Below are 16,995 nucleotides of genomic sequence, written 5' to 3' on the forward strand. Positions count from 1 at the left end.
AAACTATAAGTGCCCCTAACAGCGTTTACAGCTACAGGGGCTGCTATCAGCTTTCATTGAGCGATATTTAAAGTGGGCCTGTTTGATCCCGTATCCCATGCAATGTTGAACATGCTCTGATGACTATGAAGGACATATCATTCATAAATAATAGCAAATCATTATAAAGATAATAATTCCCAGTTTCCCCCTTTTCTCATATTACTTTTGTCTCTGTAAATACCCCCAGAGAGGCATTCAGTACCAGGGCCCATTAGCACCCGAGTTTAATGCCTGTAACCTCCCCGAGAGTGCTGCTAAAATAAAGAGATGATTTCTCTCGTCTGTCACTTCTTCTGCGAGTGACTAATATGGAATAGCAACCCCTGGGGTCACCTCAGCCAGTGATATGTCTTCTGGGGGCTCATCAACTCGGGAAGTGACAGCCAACGGCGCGCTCTGTATCACAAATGCTTTCGCTCATCATTAGCAGCAACACAAGTTGTGCTCTAATTTAAGGGGCAGTAAATAGTTTCATAGTTTATTCATAAGATACCCACACATTCCAAATCACTGTATGGTAGATTTCAGAAAACATATGCTATGACTCTAAGGTTGCACCACATACCAAATTTTCTACATCTTCCTGTTTTTTAACACTGGCATCTAGTGATGGGCGAATCAATTCGGCAGGCGTGAATTTGCGGCGAAGTTCCACGCCAAAACAAAACGGAAAAGTTGTTCGCTTCAAAACCATCGTGTGTCAACAGTATTCGGACACCCATTGTCTTTAACGCTGGCATGAGCGGAAATTGACGTGAATTGACTCGGGCATCAGAATTAGAATTTCGTGAATTCTTTGCTGTTTTGCGAAATTTGCTGGAAATTCGCAAATTTTTCTGTGAAGTGAAACGGGAAAAAAATCACCCATCACTGCTGGCAACTGGCAAGTCCCATTTGCACTGATCAGCCTGTTAACATGCCAGCCCTATACTACTATTATGTCCATGGTGATGATTCTGCAGTAAAATAATGATGCCTATTTTTTTCTTTATTTTATATCTGTTTTTTTTCAGTTCGGGGATTTTTAGTGTGATATGTATAGTGTATGTCCTATAAAGCCTATGCCAATGCAACGGGGCTCAAATAAGCCAAAGCCAAGCCAGAGCTCCAGTATTCCAAATCTTTTGATCACAAAATGGCAACAGCCTAGTATTGGCTGACCAGAGTGGACAACCTGGGTGTTTATGTTTAATCAAACAGAACAAAACCGTTTATTGTTATCAGAGCGAACTCAAAACAGCAACAAAATGTGTTAAGTTTCATTATAAGAAACATATTGACATCCATCCTCTTTCATTCAATTGGTTGCACTCATCCTTCAAAAGAGCGTTCCATCAATTTCATATTGTGATTATACATGACATGTAAGCATTGTTGGTCCAAAATGTCAATGCATGCCTTTCCATGTCCCCTTTTGCCCTTTGTCTACCTTAGCACAGTGGTATGATGAAGGTCCTGTATGATAAGTTGGCATCTATGGTTATGATTGACAGACTGGATGGTATTCTGAAGCCCCTCTTTTCTGTCCACAGGCCAGATACAGTCAGGTGTCCACAGTGCAAGCTTCCCTTTGCTGACCCAAACCCTGAGCTGAGCTGAGGCCACATGCCTAGGAGGTGAGAGCTATTTCAGTTTTTCCATTAGTTGGCACCCAATAATTACAAGCAAGCATGCCTCCTTTCCATCCTTAGGCGAATAAGAGTTCACATTTAGTAGACTCAAGACATTGACCCTACTGCACCCAAACTAGAGATCCCATGTTCCATTAACAATGTATTCATTAAATGCTGGAATATTATGTGTTAGACTGGTAAATGGACGCATGATTAAGAAATGGGTTCATCTATGCTTTCTTCATTGGCATAGGACATAGATTTAGAACACAATTTTTTTACTATATCTGGTCTCTATGTTACATCAGTATTATGTCTGACATATCCATACTGTTATATTCAATCCATCAAGGGTTCTTGTACAGATGAGGTCCCCAACCTTTTTTAACCTGTGACCAACATTCACATGTAAAAAGAGCTGGGGAGCAACGCAAGCATGAAAAAAGCTCATTGAGTGTGCCAAATAAAGGATATGGTTGGCTATTTGGTGGCCCATTGTGTACTGGCAGCTTACAGGAGACTCTGTTTAACTGTAACCCAGGTTTTTATGCAACCTGCGCCTGCTTTGAGGCCACTGGGAGCAACAGTAAATCCCAAAATGACAGCACTCGCAGGAAAATTTCAACAAAGCAATGGAGTGAAAGTAATAAAGGTTTATTGTAATCCTACGTTTCTGTTCCTTATTGGAACCTTCATCATTGTTGAAATTTTTCTGCGAGTGCTGTCATTTTGGGATTTAATTGTTTAATATGGACTGGTACCCAGGTGACTTCTGAACTTCTGGTCGTGCGTTCCACCGCACAATGTCCTGGTTGTTGTAGCGAAGTTAGCTAGGGCCACTTTACATGAAGTTATCTACTGGAAATGGTGATCTGATGAGGTGCAAGAACAAAGGGACCCATGATTGCAAGTCTTCAAGACAGTTTTAACAATTACCCATAATAAATGTATTCATAAAAAATATATGGAAGGTAATTCAAAAGAACTCTTTCAAGGAATCTATTTATGAGTAAGGATACAGATGTTGGTGCAATGTGTCACAGAGCTACAACAAAAAAGGGTGTGATAATAAATCAATTTTATAAAATTAGTTGGTAGGACATAGTGAGGCAGCTGAGCCAAAGGTCTAGAACAACTGATCCCCAACCTTTTTTTTTACCTGTGAGCCACATTCAAATCTTAGAGCTACTTAAGCATGCAAAAAGTTCCTGGGAGTGCCAAGAATGGGCTGTGATTGACTATTGGTACCCCTATGTGGACTGGTAGCCTACATGAGAATCTGTTTGGCATTACATATGGTTTTAATGTAACTAAAACTTTCCTCCAAGCCAGGAAAAGAAAAAATAATCACCTGCTTTGGGGGCACTGGGAGCAACATCCAATGGTTGGAGATCACTGGACATTTCCTCCATCTTCACATGTAATGGAGATGCCAACAAAACCAGAAAGCTCTGTAAAGCTAGGGTAGATAGACAGTGAATGTTGGTTCCAAGCTCCAAGAGTTAGATGCGCCCATACAGAAGGAAGATTCATCCACAAGGATCTTTTGATGCATTAAAAAAAAATATTCTGAAGCTAAGCAGATCCCAGCTGACTTTCTCTTTTTAAAGCTTCATTATCATCTTAACGATTGTACACGCACCATTCCAGGACAAGCACACTGCTCAATTTTAAAAGTTTGTAAGGGTCACAATGCAACAAAAACACATGGCCAAATAGTTTCTGAAAGATTCTTATTATCCTAACTGCACAGATTAATAAAAGAGTGAGATAAAAAGTCTAATCAAAGGTCTATTGTGAGGAACAAGCATCCTCCTGGTGGTACTGACACTGGCTTCTACCTGGCTGTTGTTATCAATTAGCTCAATGACCCAAATCCTGCATCATTGCTAACAAGTCATGGAGAACATGAAGTTCTGATCCATCATGAATGATCTTTTTGTTCCCTTTTCATCTTTAATCATCGAAAACACTTTTTTATCTTTAGAGCTAAAGGAAACAGCAGTAATTTCTCTGTTGCTACAGCCTCTGATATGTGCCGTCTGCAGTCATTATGTCTTAACTTGCCCCTATAAAGCTCTCCACTTTCTGTTCTTTCATTAGTTATCACTGTCTCATCTCCTCTTCAACAGTGCCATTACTCCATTCAACTATACATATGGTAACTTGACTTTTTGATTTTCTGTCATTTCTGATTTTTGCCTGGTCTTCCATGGCTATAGGGAAAAATTCTAACATTTTAATATATACAGGCTATGATACATTTCCCTGCTCCACTGCATGTATTAATGTATATTTTTTTTAAGGTTAGACAAATCATCTTTGTACATGTACAATCTTGATAGCTAACTGATTGTATAAGCTTAAGAGTTCAGGCAAAACTGCCAGATTGTTAAATCTCTGTAATAAACCATTTTGAATGAACATACATTAAAGAGAAATACAATTAAGTTATACTCCAGTAGTGTGTTGGGCATGATATATAGATAACTCCACTTTGGATCTTTTGGGATAGGGATTTTAGTAAGTCTAGTGTAGACTTTGTGTATCATACAGTATATATAGCTGTATCCCTCTATACCTGGTACTCTACCTGTTTAGGGCTTCCTGGACCCTAGACTACTGGTAGTCAGTTAGCTGTCTAATGTCCCTCTCCCAGGCCCCCCTGCTCCTATTAAGCAGTTTTTCTTTTGATATAAACAGTAATAATTGAATAATAATTGAGGAGTACAGCATAAAGCCAAGATAATTTAACTTTAGATCTAGGGCTTCTTCAGCATTCCAAAACTTTAGTGTATCCCACCTAAACAGGCCATCCTTTATTGTGCCTGAGTCTTGTAATTTTAGCTTAGTCTTGCCCAATGGTATAATATATGTTAGCTAAGACCTATGGCTTCATGTTACAAAATGCTTCCACTCCAAAAAAAGTCCACAAACAGGCCAAAGTAAAGCAAGCAAGTTAATTCCAAAAACATGTTCAAAGAAGCTGGCACTTAATCATAGACATAGGCATATCCAAAACACTGACCAACGTGATCCTCAAAATGTCCTTAAATGTACTGTATATCATAAGGGACCCAAATGTTTTAATGAGATAAAGGTCACTGTCAATACTTGTAAACATTACACCTTTGTTTGATAGCAGAAAAGAAAGGGACTGTAGCCTAAAACATAGGGGAAAGGCTCATTGTAGTGGAGCTCTCCATAGCAGAAACTACTCTTTTGATTGCGGTATAGCCTGTGCAGAGAAATTCCCTAAAATGATGGAAATAAAGGTATTTCATTGTGTGAAGCACACGTTTGCATGAAACACTGAGGACATATTGGTCCTTAGAAAATTGTAAAAATGGAATTTCCACATCTGCATGATTGTGCTTCATATATTTGCTGTACAGATGAAGCCACTTGGATTTGTGAGATAAATGCGTCATGACTCAAGGTTAATTGAAGAAACTGCGTTATCTAAAGTCATCTTAACTCATTTAATGCATTTAACCTTTCCATTAGCATACCAAAGCACCATTGTGAACAATGGTGAATGCTTTAATTAGATGGGATGTTGTGACTCAGTTTTCTGTGTTAAATGAGATAAATGGGATATCTGTGTTTAGTTATTCTGTGTCAAACAGACAAACCAAAGTGGCTGCATCTGTATATGACTTTGCCTTTTTGCTTTTGTTCTGCCGGCTAGCCTTCACGTGTATGCCCCACAAATGCAAATCTCAGTGCCTCCTGTCTCCTACATCCAGCCCGAGTCCATTTTTCTTGCCACCTCATGTCCGTGTATCGTAGACAGGGCCAAGCAATGAAATGAATCAGGATCATATTGACTAAAAATTGTTTAGTTCTTAGAATTAATTCTGCTACAATGACTGAGCCAACCTGTCCGTTCCACTTATCCTTTCCTCCATTAAATCTAGCCGAATCATGAAAGAATCATCTTTCTTTAGTCTGAAGATACAGCCAACTTAAGTTTCAGATTAGATGTGAGCAGGCGAAACGCACGGAGGCACACATTTCTTGTTTTCCTTTTTATCTTGCTTTGCAGGTTGTGTACAAGAATCTCCTTCTGCCCTCATTACATGTTAACAGGCTCTTTGGTCTGTTTTCTTTATCTTGTCATGATCCTGGGATACAGGAGATAACACAGGTAGTCCATGAAATGCTCCTTCTTTTGGCCGAATGTAGATAGCATATATACATAAATTGTCCTCAGTTCCTTTGCTATTTTGTGGCCAGGCGTAAAGAAGAAGAATATTGTAGGATTAATGCTAACATCATGCTCCTCACACTGAAATGAAAATGGATCCTTTTGAGGGGGCTTACTGTATATTACCAAATGAAAAAAATTAAATGAAAATACAGCTGTATATATATATATTAGATAGGTTTCTTTGGCCCAAAACATGCCTATTTGTCATCTAAAGCTCTCCTAAACAATGGAAATTAATGGGTGGGGGATTCTCTGAAGCTGGGCATAATAATTTCATAATAATTTTGGGGTAGCTGGGAAATTGACAATATATCTAGCCCCATGTCAGATTTCAAAATTGAATATAAAAAAATCTGTTTGCTCTTTTGAGAAATGGATTTCACTGCAGAATTCTGCTGGAGCAGCACTATTAACTGATTCATTCAAGAATTAGGAGGACCCATGTCAGGAGGTTTGTTCCCAAGAATTTGTGCAAAGTAGGTTATTTGGCTGCCATTAAGATTGTCTCTAGTATGTTGTGTGATAGGGGCAATGGAGGAACTATCAGTGGCAGACCTTGTGACTGCAGGAAAAGGCACTCCAGTAGAAACTCCAGTAGAAACCTATGCCTCTTACTCACGACTCTATGCATGTCCCCAGTCCCACATTACCCATATTTATATAAAATCCTATTGCATAGGGGCAGGGCTAGTGGATGTGTGCAGCAGGAGGGGCCCGGTTACCCTTGCCTCATGAGGAAACTTCGGGCGACTTCAGAAAACGAATCGCCGTGTGTGATTAGTGCCGGCGTTTTTTCATTTTAGCAGGTGCAGAGTCAGGGAAGGTGTTTGGGGAGATTGGTCGCCGCAAAGACGATAAGTCGCCAGGTGACCAAATCTCCCCAAAACGCCCAGTGTGGCCTAACCCTTTAGGTGATACATTATATAAAGATTAATATAATTAACATTACATATACTACATTCACATGTGGCCTAGTGACTCACAGCAATAAATTAGATCAGCAAATGTAATTACATTACCCCATAGTTGGGTTTAAACAATGATATGCAGCGAAAATATATTCAGTGCACACAAGTTCTTTCATTCATAAGAAAATAAACTCCAGTAAAATAGCATATAGTTATCCTTTAGTGAAACAGGAGTTGCACAGATTTATCAAGGCTGCGATTGCAATGCTAGAGGCAAGGTAGAGAATCGTTTACAGTGAGGGCAGCACAGTAAAAAACCCTCTTTCTTTGATAGAAAAGCTCATTTCAGTGAGGGCTTTATTTTAGGTAATTGTCATTCTTTCATGATTACAAAGTAAATGACCAACATTGCACTGTAGAGTGGGCCTTTTTGATAGATTTATCAGAATATCATATAGCTAAGAGCAGTAGAATGGCATGTTGTGAGATATTTTCCCTTTGATCTGGGAAAACATGGCCGCTACTTGCAGGTCTGATATGGACAAATAACATAAGTCCTCCTGCCCAATTAGTATCAATACTCAGGGACTCAGTACTGATACTAATGGGGGCTGGACAGCAAAGATTGTATGTTTGTATGTAGCAGTATCTGAGCCCAGAATCCAGTGGACCTGCTGAAAGGTAAGAATATTGCTGGTAATTAAAAGGACAGGAGCCGATATGCTGTTTATCAACTGTTTTAATAAAATAAAAACACCTCTGCAGATAAGCACAAACGAGGGCAGGCAGAAAACAAGTCCTTGAAACAGGCCGAAGGTCAAGGGCAGGTGGCAGGCAAATGTAATCCAAAAACAAGCCGAAGGTCAGGACAGGCAGAGAACTAACAGAGGCAGGAAACAAGCCGAGGTCAGTCTGGGGAGTCAGAACCAGAGAGAACATGGACAACTTGCAGAGTCAGGAAACCGGGAGATCAGATAATGGAAAACAAAGACAGGAGTGGGACTTACTAGGCAGGAACAGGGTCAGGAACAAGATCACAAGAACCAAAGCAGATCAAGATCAGTAACACAACACAAGGCTAGAATAAGGCAGGTTGGCCAACGATGCAGCAATGGGGAGATGGGGAAGAAGGATTAAATAGCCCTTTAACAAGGGGAAGATTGACATGGAGGCAGTGTCACTGTAGATAATATGTCAGGGTGATTGAAAGAGAAAACACGCATCAGAACGCCAAATGTAGGAGGGTGAGAAAATCATTACCCACTGTCTGGTAAAGCCATTCCACTCTGGTCACGTGGGCAGCCATATAGAAACACTATCAGAAGCGTATTTAGGGCCACTCCCCTGCCCTATCTCCAAATTTTTTGGCATGTTATATGGTTTTAAACAAGATCCAATAAATGTGGATTTTAACTGACGACAATCCTTGTGAGACGTACTGTACCCTGTGACAGATCCAGTGGCCCTAAGTGCGCTTCTGATAGTGTTCCTATGAGGCTGCTGCCACTACACTGCCTCCTGTGGCTCAAGTGGGAGAAGCAGTGGTAGGAATACAACAGGTCCCTGGTTCAAACACAGTTCCTGACAGTCCTAGTAAGAAAATATTGAAGTCACGGTGGTGCTTGCAAAGGCAAGCACACTGTCTGTACTCATTACAATAGCTGTGTTTGGTCACTGATGGTCAACAGAAAATCTCAGTTGACTTTATGAAATAACCTTAGCGATTGGCCTTTATGTGGGGAAGCAACTGGTGTTATAAACATTCATCACCTTGTTCCATAACCCCCACTGTAAATCATTGTTCCCTATCAATTGCAATACCTCTGCAAATGATAACTGTTGGAAGGAAACTGTAGATGGACAGCTTGTATAGACTCAACAATCTGGAGATGTCGACTGAGTAAAACGGAATATTATTCCAGAACTGGACATTCTGGAACTTCATAGAACCAGTAAACTGATTCTTAAATTCAAGACTGTAAGTAATATGTCACGCTGGCTTTGTGTGGTTTCTCCTTCTGGTATTTCTTCTTTTCAAACCCCTCCCTGAATGCGCCACCAAATATTTGTTGTATTTATAAACATATACCAACAGTTGCTTCCCAATTCACAGCATATTCACAGAATAGGGTTAGAGTTAGCACTTTTGAACCCAAAACTTTCTGTCTTTCAGTAAGAAGAACTTGCTAACCGGCAGGTTAACTATAGAGGAGGCAGACTCTTGGGGGGGAGGTGTAGGGGGAAAAGTAATTTCTAGATACATTTCTGATTCTTCAAAGTGAGTGACTACCATCAAACACATGTAATCTTACAATGAGCAAGGCATCTTCCCAGGAGAGTCTGCTGTCCTGATCATCTCATAACAGCCTCTGGTGAATATGAATCTCCTCATATGACAGATACAGACAGGGCTGCTTTTCGCTGATTTAATTTAATGCAGTTCATGAACCTTTCCATAATGAATGTAAACAAAAGCCTCTGATAAAAGCTGCCAGACCACAAACCATTAGCGTGCCATTTACTGGTCACTCTAAATAATACATAATAAGCTCATGGGACCACTAATCCACACAATTAGGGCAAATTACTATGCGCTATAAATTATCATCATCAGAGCCACAAACATTGCCTGTGGCATCCTAATTAACCTGTGCAGTGCTGGACAGTGCCACTTGTTCCTCTGCCTGTGTTTAATTCAGCTGACAAACAAAATAAATACATTTATCATGGCGGCACCCGCTATAACAAGAATTGTATTCTTACTGACCTCATTGAAAAGCAATTTTATTCTTACATATAACTTATTTTACTGTTATGATAATGTAACTGAAACTTTTAAGGTCATAGCTTATGACATTTCTTCTTATCGTTGACGGGATGTGAGTGGGGACTGCTATGGGAAACCTTACCCTAGATGTCTATAAAGAAAGACTCAGCCCAGACAAACATATTTGCATGTAGACATCTGGATAGAAGCCATATTGCTTTAAATATCATTCATCTACGCAGATAGGTAGAGGATTGCTATGTATCCATGACCACTGATTAGTGATGGACGAATTTGTGCCTTTTAGCTTCGCCGAAAAATTCGTCTCGGTTTTGATGCCGGCGTCCGTTTTTTTTGGCAAAAATGCGACGGCATCCATTTTTTTTGACGATGGTGAATCTTCGCAAGCGAATTTTCGTGCCCGTTTCGCAAATTTATTCGCCAGCGGCAAATCGTGCAAATTCACCGCAAATTTGCGCCTGGCGAATAAATTCGCCCATCACTACCACTGATATATATGTATTAGTGATGTGTGGATTGACAAAAAGCTGATTTGCACCCAACCCTAACCCACCTACTCCCAATCAAAAAACCTACCCACCCACTCCCAGCCTAAAACCCACCCAACCTAAAACCAAACCAACCCGAGACACCATCCTTATTAATATACCCATACTGTACTCCCCTTTCTGACATGACTGGAGGGGTCAGGGGGCACACAAGTAGGGATGTAGCGAACCGCCGAGTATGTGTTCGCGAACGCCGTTCACGAACACCGGCAAAAAATGCGAACAGTTCGCGAACTGTTCGCGAACTTCGAACATCTGAAAATCGTTCGATTCGAACGATCGTAGGATTTTTAATCGTTCGATCGAACGATTTTCGTTCGAATCGAACGAAAATCGTTCGATTTTAGCGATCGAATGGTCGAATGGTCGAACGATTTTGACGCGAACGCCTATTGGCGAACGTCGCGCGACGTTCGCGAACTTGCGGTGGACGCGAACAGCCGATGTTCGCGCGAACAAGTTCGCCGCAGAACAGTTCGCTACATCCCTACACACAAGTGTATTGGAAAAAGTTGACATTGGGAAGTATTGTATCTGAAGCCTTTGGTTTGATTCTGACCAATAGGGACGGGTACATTATAATTATCTATCTAGCTTCTTGCATTATGGCAGGGATTCTAGTTATCTTCTCAGGGTCAGAGAAAATCACTTGACCGAAGCAGAGAAAAAGCTACAGATTGTTTATATTGAAATATAAATATCAGAAATAAAACCTCTGAGCTGGCAGAAAACAACTTCGCTCTGCTAAAGCTGATATCAGAAAATGACCCTGTGCGATTGTCATCAGGAATAGTAGATCGCAAGTTCCAGTGAAACAGTAATTGGTGAGATGATTTAAATCCCCTATTAGGCATTGCAATAATATGCATTTGGGATATATATAGAATAATATTATATTGTCAAATAAACAGGCTGGGCTGTACTCTTATTCCAAGAACATATTCTTCTTTTGCTCTCCCTGGTGTGTATTTAGAATACAGCTGACTGTTGTCAGTACCCAGTTTCACAGTGGGCAACATGGACAATATTTAAAGGAGATGAAACAGATATTATCAGTACATAGTCCTTTCATATCTAATGGTGTATATAGAATGGACCCTAGAAGTCAGTTCTTTGGTGGAGAGACTCTGACAGGACACACAGTCTGACACCAATAGGGTTTCCTGAATAAAAGGTCCTGACACTCTGTTAACCGGGTCTGTGCGGTCAGAGTGTTTGGCATTATACTATCATGAGCTAAGTGGTGATTTATGTATGTTAAAATTATGCCTGAAAAGAGCTAATGGTGATCTAATATACTATGTGCGATCAGGATTCACAGCACACGTTTAACACTTGATAAATGGGGCAAATAGGATTAGCACTGAAAATATTTCACTTATTATTTCAGTAATAAAACTGCCCTGCTTTTTCTTCACCTGTGTTTTTCCATCTGTAGGAAAAATGTATAGCATGCCATAGACCCTACTCATAGCATGCCACTAATGATGTCTTTTTCCATTTTTATAATATATAGCAATCATTTTATATATTATAAAGTGAATAAAGTACCCCCTCTTGTAAAATATAAGGATATTATAAGTTAAAGGGATACTGACATGGAAAAAAAAAAAAATTTTTCAAAATGAATCAGTTGATAGTGCTGCTCCAGCAGAATGCTGCACTGAAATCCATTTCTCAAAAGAGCAAACAGATTTTGTAATATTCAATTTTGAAATCTGACATATTGTCAATTTCCCAGCTGCCCCAGTCATGTGACTTGTGCCTGCACTTTAGGATGGAAATACTTTCTGGCAGGCTGTTATTTCTCCTACTTAAAGGGATCTTATCATCGGAAAACATGTTTTTTTTTCAAAAATGCATCAGTTAATAGTGCTACTCCAGCAGAATTCTTCACTAAAATCCAAGATAAAAGCAGATAGCAACTGTTATATGGCATAAGGAGACATTGTGTAAGTAGATGAATGAATACAATACCCATCATCTGCCTCTATGGAGAAAACAGGGTTTGGTGGAATTCCGAGGGTAAAAGCTATGAACTCTGTGGTGGCCCTTTCCTTGCAATGTAGCAGGCCGTAAATAACTAGGGGCAATGGCATAAAATGTCAAAATGCTTAAATTCCTTTCCATAGTAAATATGATCACCCAGCCAGTGCAAATGTTGCATTTTTAATAACTGGCAAGGTTGTCTATGGAGGGGTATTATCAAACTATGGGCCATTGCCCTCAAAACACCACGGCACTACATTATTTTAAGAGAAAAGCATAATTTTGTTAAAGTACTAAATGATGGTAAAATTGCTCTATTTATCTGCACTGCTGCTATCGGCTTTGAAGGCTCTGTTCAATCAGTTCACCACAGGGTGGATTCTTATTTGATCTTTGAAAGTGACACCAGGATAGACGTTATTATTCCCAGTTCAGTGCACAGCGCTCATACTGTACAGACGTCAACTCTCTCCATGTCATCAGTGAGATAATTATTCCGCTGCACACCTTAATGGTAAAGAGCAGCAAAAGGCTCGACAACACCATGTCTGGATCATTATCTCCCTGATGACATGGAGTCAGCTGACATCTCAGCTGCTGGGGAAGTCATAGCTGTGGCCTTCCAACTCCAAACAATGATTGACTGAGATGGTTGGAGTTGTGGGCTGTCATGAGCATGGTATTCTGACAGGTTGTCTCTGCTGGATTGGATGTTTTAATGGTTATACAGTCATCCAAGTTAAATAAGATTCTTTTAAATTTAGCAGTAGCAATGTAATTAGAAGAAACTGTTCCTAGAACATCACTACCACAGCTAATTGAGCCCTGTAACTGAAGATCTTCAGAAGTTTAAGATAAAGTTAACATTACAGCTTCTTCAGACCAAGTGGGTACTGTATCTGCCCATTAGAGATGTCGCGAACTGTTCGCCGGCGAACTTGTTCGCGCGAACATCGGGTGTTCGCGCTCGCCGGAAGTTCGCGAACGTCGCGCGACGTTCGCCATTTTGGGTTCGCCATTGTTGGCGCTTTTTTTTGCCCTCTCACCCCAGACCAGCAGGTACATGGCAGCCAATCAGGAAGCTCTCCCCTGGACCACTCCCCTTCCCTATAAAAACCGAAGCCCTGCAGCGTTTTTTCACTCTGCCTGTGTGTGCTGAAGAGATAGTGTAGGGAGAGAGCTGCTGCCTGTTAGTGATTTCAGGGACAGTTGAAAGTTTGCTGGCTAGTAATCGTTTTGATACTGCTCTGTTATTGGAGGGACAGAAGTCTGCAGGGGTTTGAGGGACATTTAAGCTTAGGTAGCTTTGCTGGCTAGTAATCTACCTTCTACTGCAGTGCTCTGTATGTAGCTGCTGTGGGCAGCTGTCCTGCTTCTGATCTCATCTGCTGACTGCTGCAATAACAGTAGTCCTTGTAAGGACTGCTTTTATTTATTTTTTTGTTGTTTTACTACTACTTCTACTACTACTATAAGAGCCCAGTGCTATTAGTCTAGCAGTGTTGGGGAGTGGGACTGGTGTGCTAATCTGCTGCTCCTAGTAGTTCAGCAGCACCAACTTTAATTTTTTTTTTTTAATATTCATTTTTTTTTTATTTTACTTTTTTTTATTTTACTACCGCTGTAGTAGTGTATAAGTTGACCTTTTAGGCATTATTTGCCCTGTAGGCATTTTTTGCCCAGTGTGTTATTCAACCAACTGCCATCTAGCTGTGTGACCTTGTTCACATTCTGTCTAAATATCCATAATATTACCGTCTCCAGAAAAAACACCGGAGTGACTTTTTTCAAGCAGCCATAATATATTTTACGTAATCCGTATCCACCGCTGTAGTAGTGTATACATTGACCTTGTAGGCATTATTTGCACAGTGTTTTCTTCAACCCGCCATCTAGCTGTGTGAGCTTGTTCACATTTTGTCTAAATATTGATAATATTATCGTCTCTAGAAAAAACACTTGAGTTACTTTTTTTCAAGCAGCATTCATATATTTTACGTAATCCGTATCCACCGCTGTAGTAGTGTATACGTTGACCTTGTAGGCATTATTTGCACACTGTTTTCTTCAACCCGCCATCTAGCTGTGTGACCTTGTTCACATTCTGTCTAAATATCCATAATATTACCGTCTCCAGAAAAAACACCGGAGTGACTTTTTTCAAGCAGCCATAATATATTTTACGTAATCCGTATCCACCGCTGTAGTAGTGTATACGTTGACCTTGTAGGCATTATTTGCACAGTGTTTTCTTCAACCCGCCATCTAGCTGTGTGAGCTTGTTCACATTTTGTCTAAATATTGATAATATTATCGTCTCTAGAAAAACCACTTGAGTTACTTTTTTTCAAGCAGCATTCATATATTTTACGTAATCCGTATCCACCGCTGTAGTAGTGTATACGTTGACCTTGTAGGCATTATTTGCACACTGTTTTCTTCAACCCGCCATCTAGCTGTGTGACCTTGTTCACATTCTGTCTAAATATCCATAATATTACCGTCTCCAGAAAAAACACCGGAGTGACTTTTTTCAAGCAGCCATAATATATTTTACGTAATCCGTATCCACCGCTGTAGTAGTGTATACGTTGACCTTGTAGGCATTATTTGCACAGTGTTTTCTTCAACCCGCCATCTAGCTGTGTGAGCTTGTTCACATTTTGTCTAAATATTGATAATATTATCGTCTCTAGAAAAACCACTTGAGTTACTTTTTTTCAAGCAGCATTCATATATTTTACGTAATCCGTATCCACCGCTGTAGTAGTGTATACGTTGACCTTGTAGGCATTATTTGCTCACTGTTTTCTTCAACCCGCCATCTAGCTGTGTGAGCTTGTTCACATTTTGTCTAAATATTGATAATATTATCGTCTCTAGAAAAACCACTTGAGTTACTTTTTTTCAAGCAGCATTCATATATTTTACGTAATCCGTATCCACCACTGTAGTAGTGTATACGTTGACCTTGTAGGCATTATTTGCACACTGTTTTCTTCAAACTGCCATCTAGCTGTGTGTATTATCGTTTCCAGAAAAACCAACTGAGTTTTTGTTGTTGTTGTTTTTTTAAAAATAATGCCAGGCAAAGGCAGGCCGCCACGCAGAGGCCGTGCTAGGGGCCGTGCTGCTATGCAATCCTGTGGCCCTAGCAAATTGCCCAGTTTTAAAAAGCTAATGACCCTGAACTCCCAAAATGCTGAAGAGGTAGTTGACTGGCTTACACAGCACACCCCATCCTCTACCGTTTCTAACTTTACCACAACATCCTCCTCATCCTCCACTGCTATGGCCACCCCACGTAACACTTCCTCCACCACCGGTGCCCCTTCTTCACTGGAGTCAGAGGAGTTATTTTCCCATGAGTTTCTTGAACTGAGTAATGCGCAACCATTATTGCCAGAAGAAGATGAAGGAGATGAGGACCTTACACCAGATTTAATTCTGGCAGAGAACACGATAGAGATGGACATAATGAGTGATGAGGAGGAGGTCCCCGCTGCTGCTTCCTTCTGTGATGTGTCAGAAGAAATTGATGCATCTGAGGAGAATGATGATGAGGAGATTGATGTTTTGTGGGTGCCTAGTAGAAGAGAGCAAGAGGAGGGTAGTTCAGATGGAGAGACGGAGAGTCAGAGAGGCAGTAGGAGAATAAGACTTAGAAGAAGCAGGGAGGACAGCCCGCAGGGATCAGTAGGGCAACAACATGTATCGGCACCTGTGTTCAGCCGGCCAACGCACCCGCTATTGCCGCCAATGCCGCCAACTTCTACTGTTACCGCCAGATCGCACACTTCCAAAAAGTCAGCAGTGTGGGATTTTTTTAATGTGTGTGCCTCTGACAAAAGCATTGTAATTTGCAATGAGTGCAGTCAGAAACTGAGCCTTGGTAAGCCCAACAGCCACATAGGTACAACTTCTATGCGAAGGCACATGAGCGGCAAGCACAAAGCACTTTGGGAGCAACACCTCAAAGGCAACAGGCAAACTAAAAGCCACACTCCTTCTGGTCCAGCATCTTACTGCTCTACCTCTGCTCTCCTTGACCCGTCTGAACCACCCTCCACTCCGCCTTCCACCTTGACCACCTGTTCCCATTCCCAGTCATCTGCCACCAGCCAAGTTTCTGTGAAGGCCATGTTTGAGCGTAAGAAGCCAATGTCTGACTGTCACCCCCTTGCCCGGCGTCTGACAGCTGGCTTGTCTGCACTCTTAGCCCGCCAGCTTTTACCATACCAGCTGGTGGACTCTGAGGCCTTCCGCAAATTTGTAGCAATTGGGACACCGCAGTGGAAGGTACCCAGCCGCAATTTTTTTTCTAAAAAGGGAATACCACACCTGTACCAACATGTGCAGAGCCAAGTTACCGCATCTCTGTCACTTAGTGTTGGGCCAAAGGTCCATATGACTACTGACGCATGGTCCTCCAAGCATGGTCAGGGCAGGTATGTCACCTACACTGCCCACTGGGTGAACTTGGTAATGGCTGGGAAGCAGGGAATGGGTAGCTCAACAACAACAGTGGAGTTGGTGTCACCGCCACGGATTGCACGCGGTTCTGCCACCACCTCTACTCCTCCATCGCTCTCTACCTCGTCTTCTTCCTCTTCTTCTTCTTACTCTGCTGCTGGGTCCTCCTTCTCCTCCTCCACACCTGTGCACCCCCAGCTCCCCCTAGGCTATTCGACGTGCCAGGTACGCCGTTGTCACGCTGTCTTGGGGATGACGTGCCTGGAAAGCAAAAACCATACCGGATCTGTACTCCTGTCATCTCTGCAGTCACAGGCCGATCGGTGGCTGACCCCACACCAACTGCAGATCGGAAAAGTGGTGTGTGACAATGGAAGCAATCTGTTGGCAGCGTTGAGACTGGGCAATTTAACACATGTGC

The 16,995-nt window shown here is 41.3% G+C and overlaps 1 protein-coding gene across 2 annotated transcripts in view; it reads left to right on the top strand.

The window, feature by feature from the left end:
• The window catches only part of LOC108711553 (leucine-rich repeat transmembrane neuronal protein 4), a 397,691-nt gene that overhangs the window by 362,868 nt on the left and 17,828 nt on the right, over positions 1-16,995 (top strand). Inside the window, exon 3 of one of the 2 annotated variants that reach the window (XM_041586970.1) lies at positions 1,575-1,658. The exons of the other annotated variant lie outside the window; for it this stretch is intronic. Within the exon in view, the coding sequence (XP_041442904.1) occupies positions 1,575-1,619 (45 nt within the window). The 3' untranslated portion in view covers positions 1,620-1,658. The remainder of the gene's footprint in view (positions 1-1,574; positions 1,659-16,995) is intronic. 2 annotated transcript variants of the gene reach the window in all.

The sequence above is a fragment of the Xenopus laevis genome, chromosome 3L (assembly GCF_017654675.1).
Source record: "Xenopus laevis strain J_2021 chromosome 3L, Xenopus_laevis_v10.1, whole genome shotgun sequence".
Lineage (NCBI taxonomy): Eukaryota > Metazoa > Chordata > Amphibia > Anura > Pipidae > Xenopus > Xenopus laevis.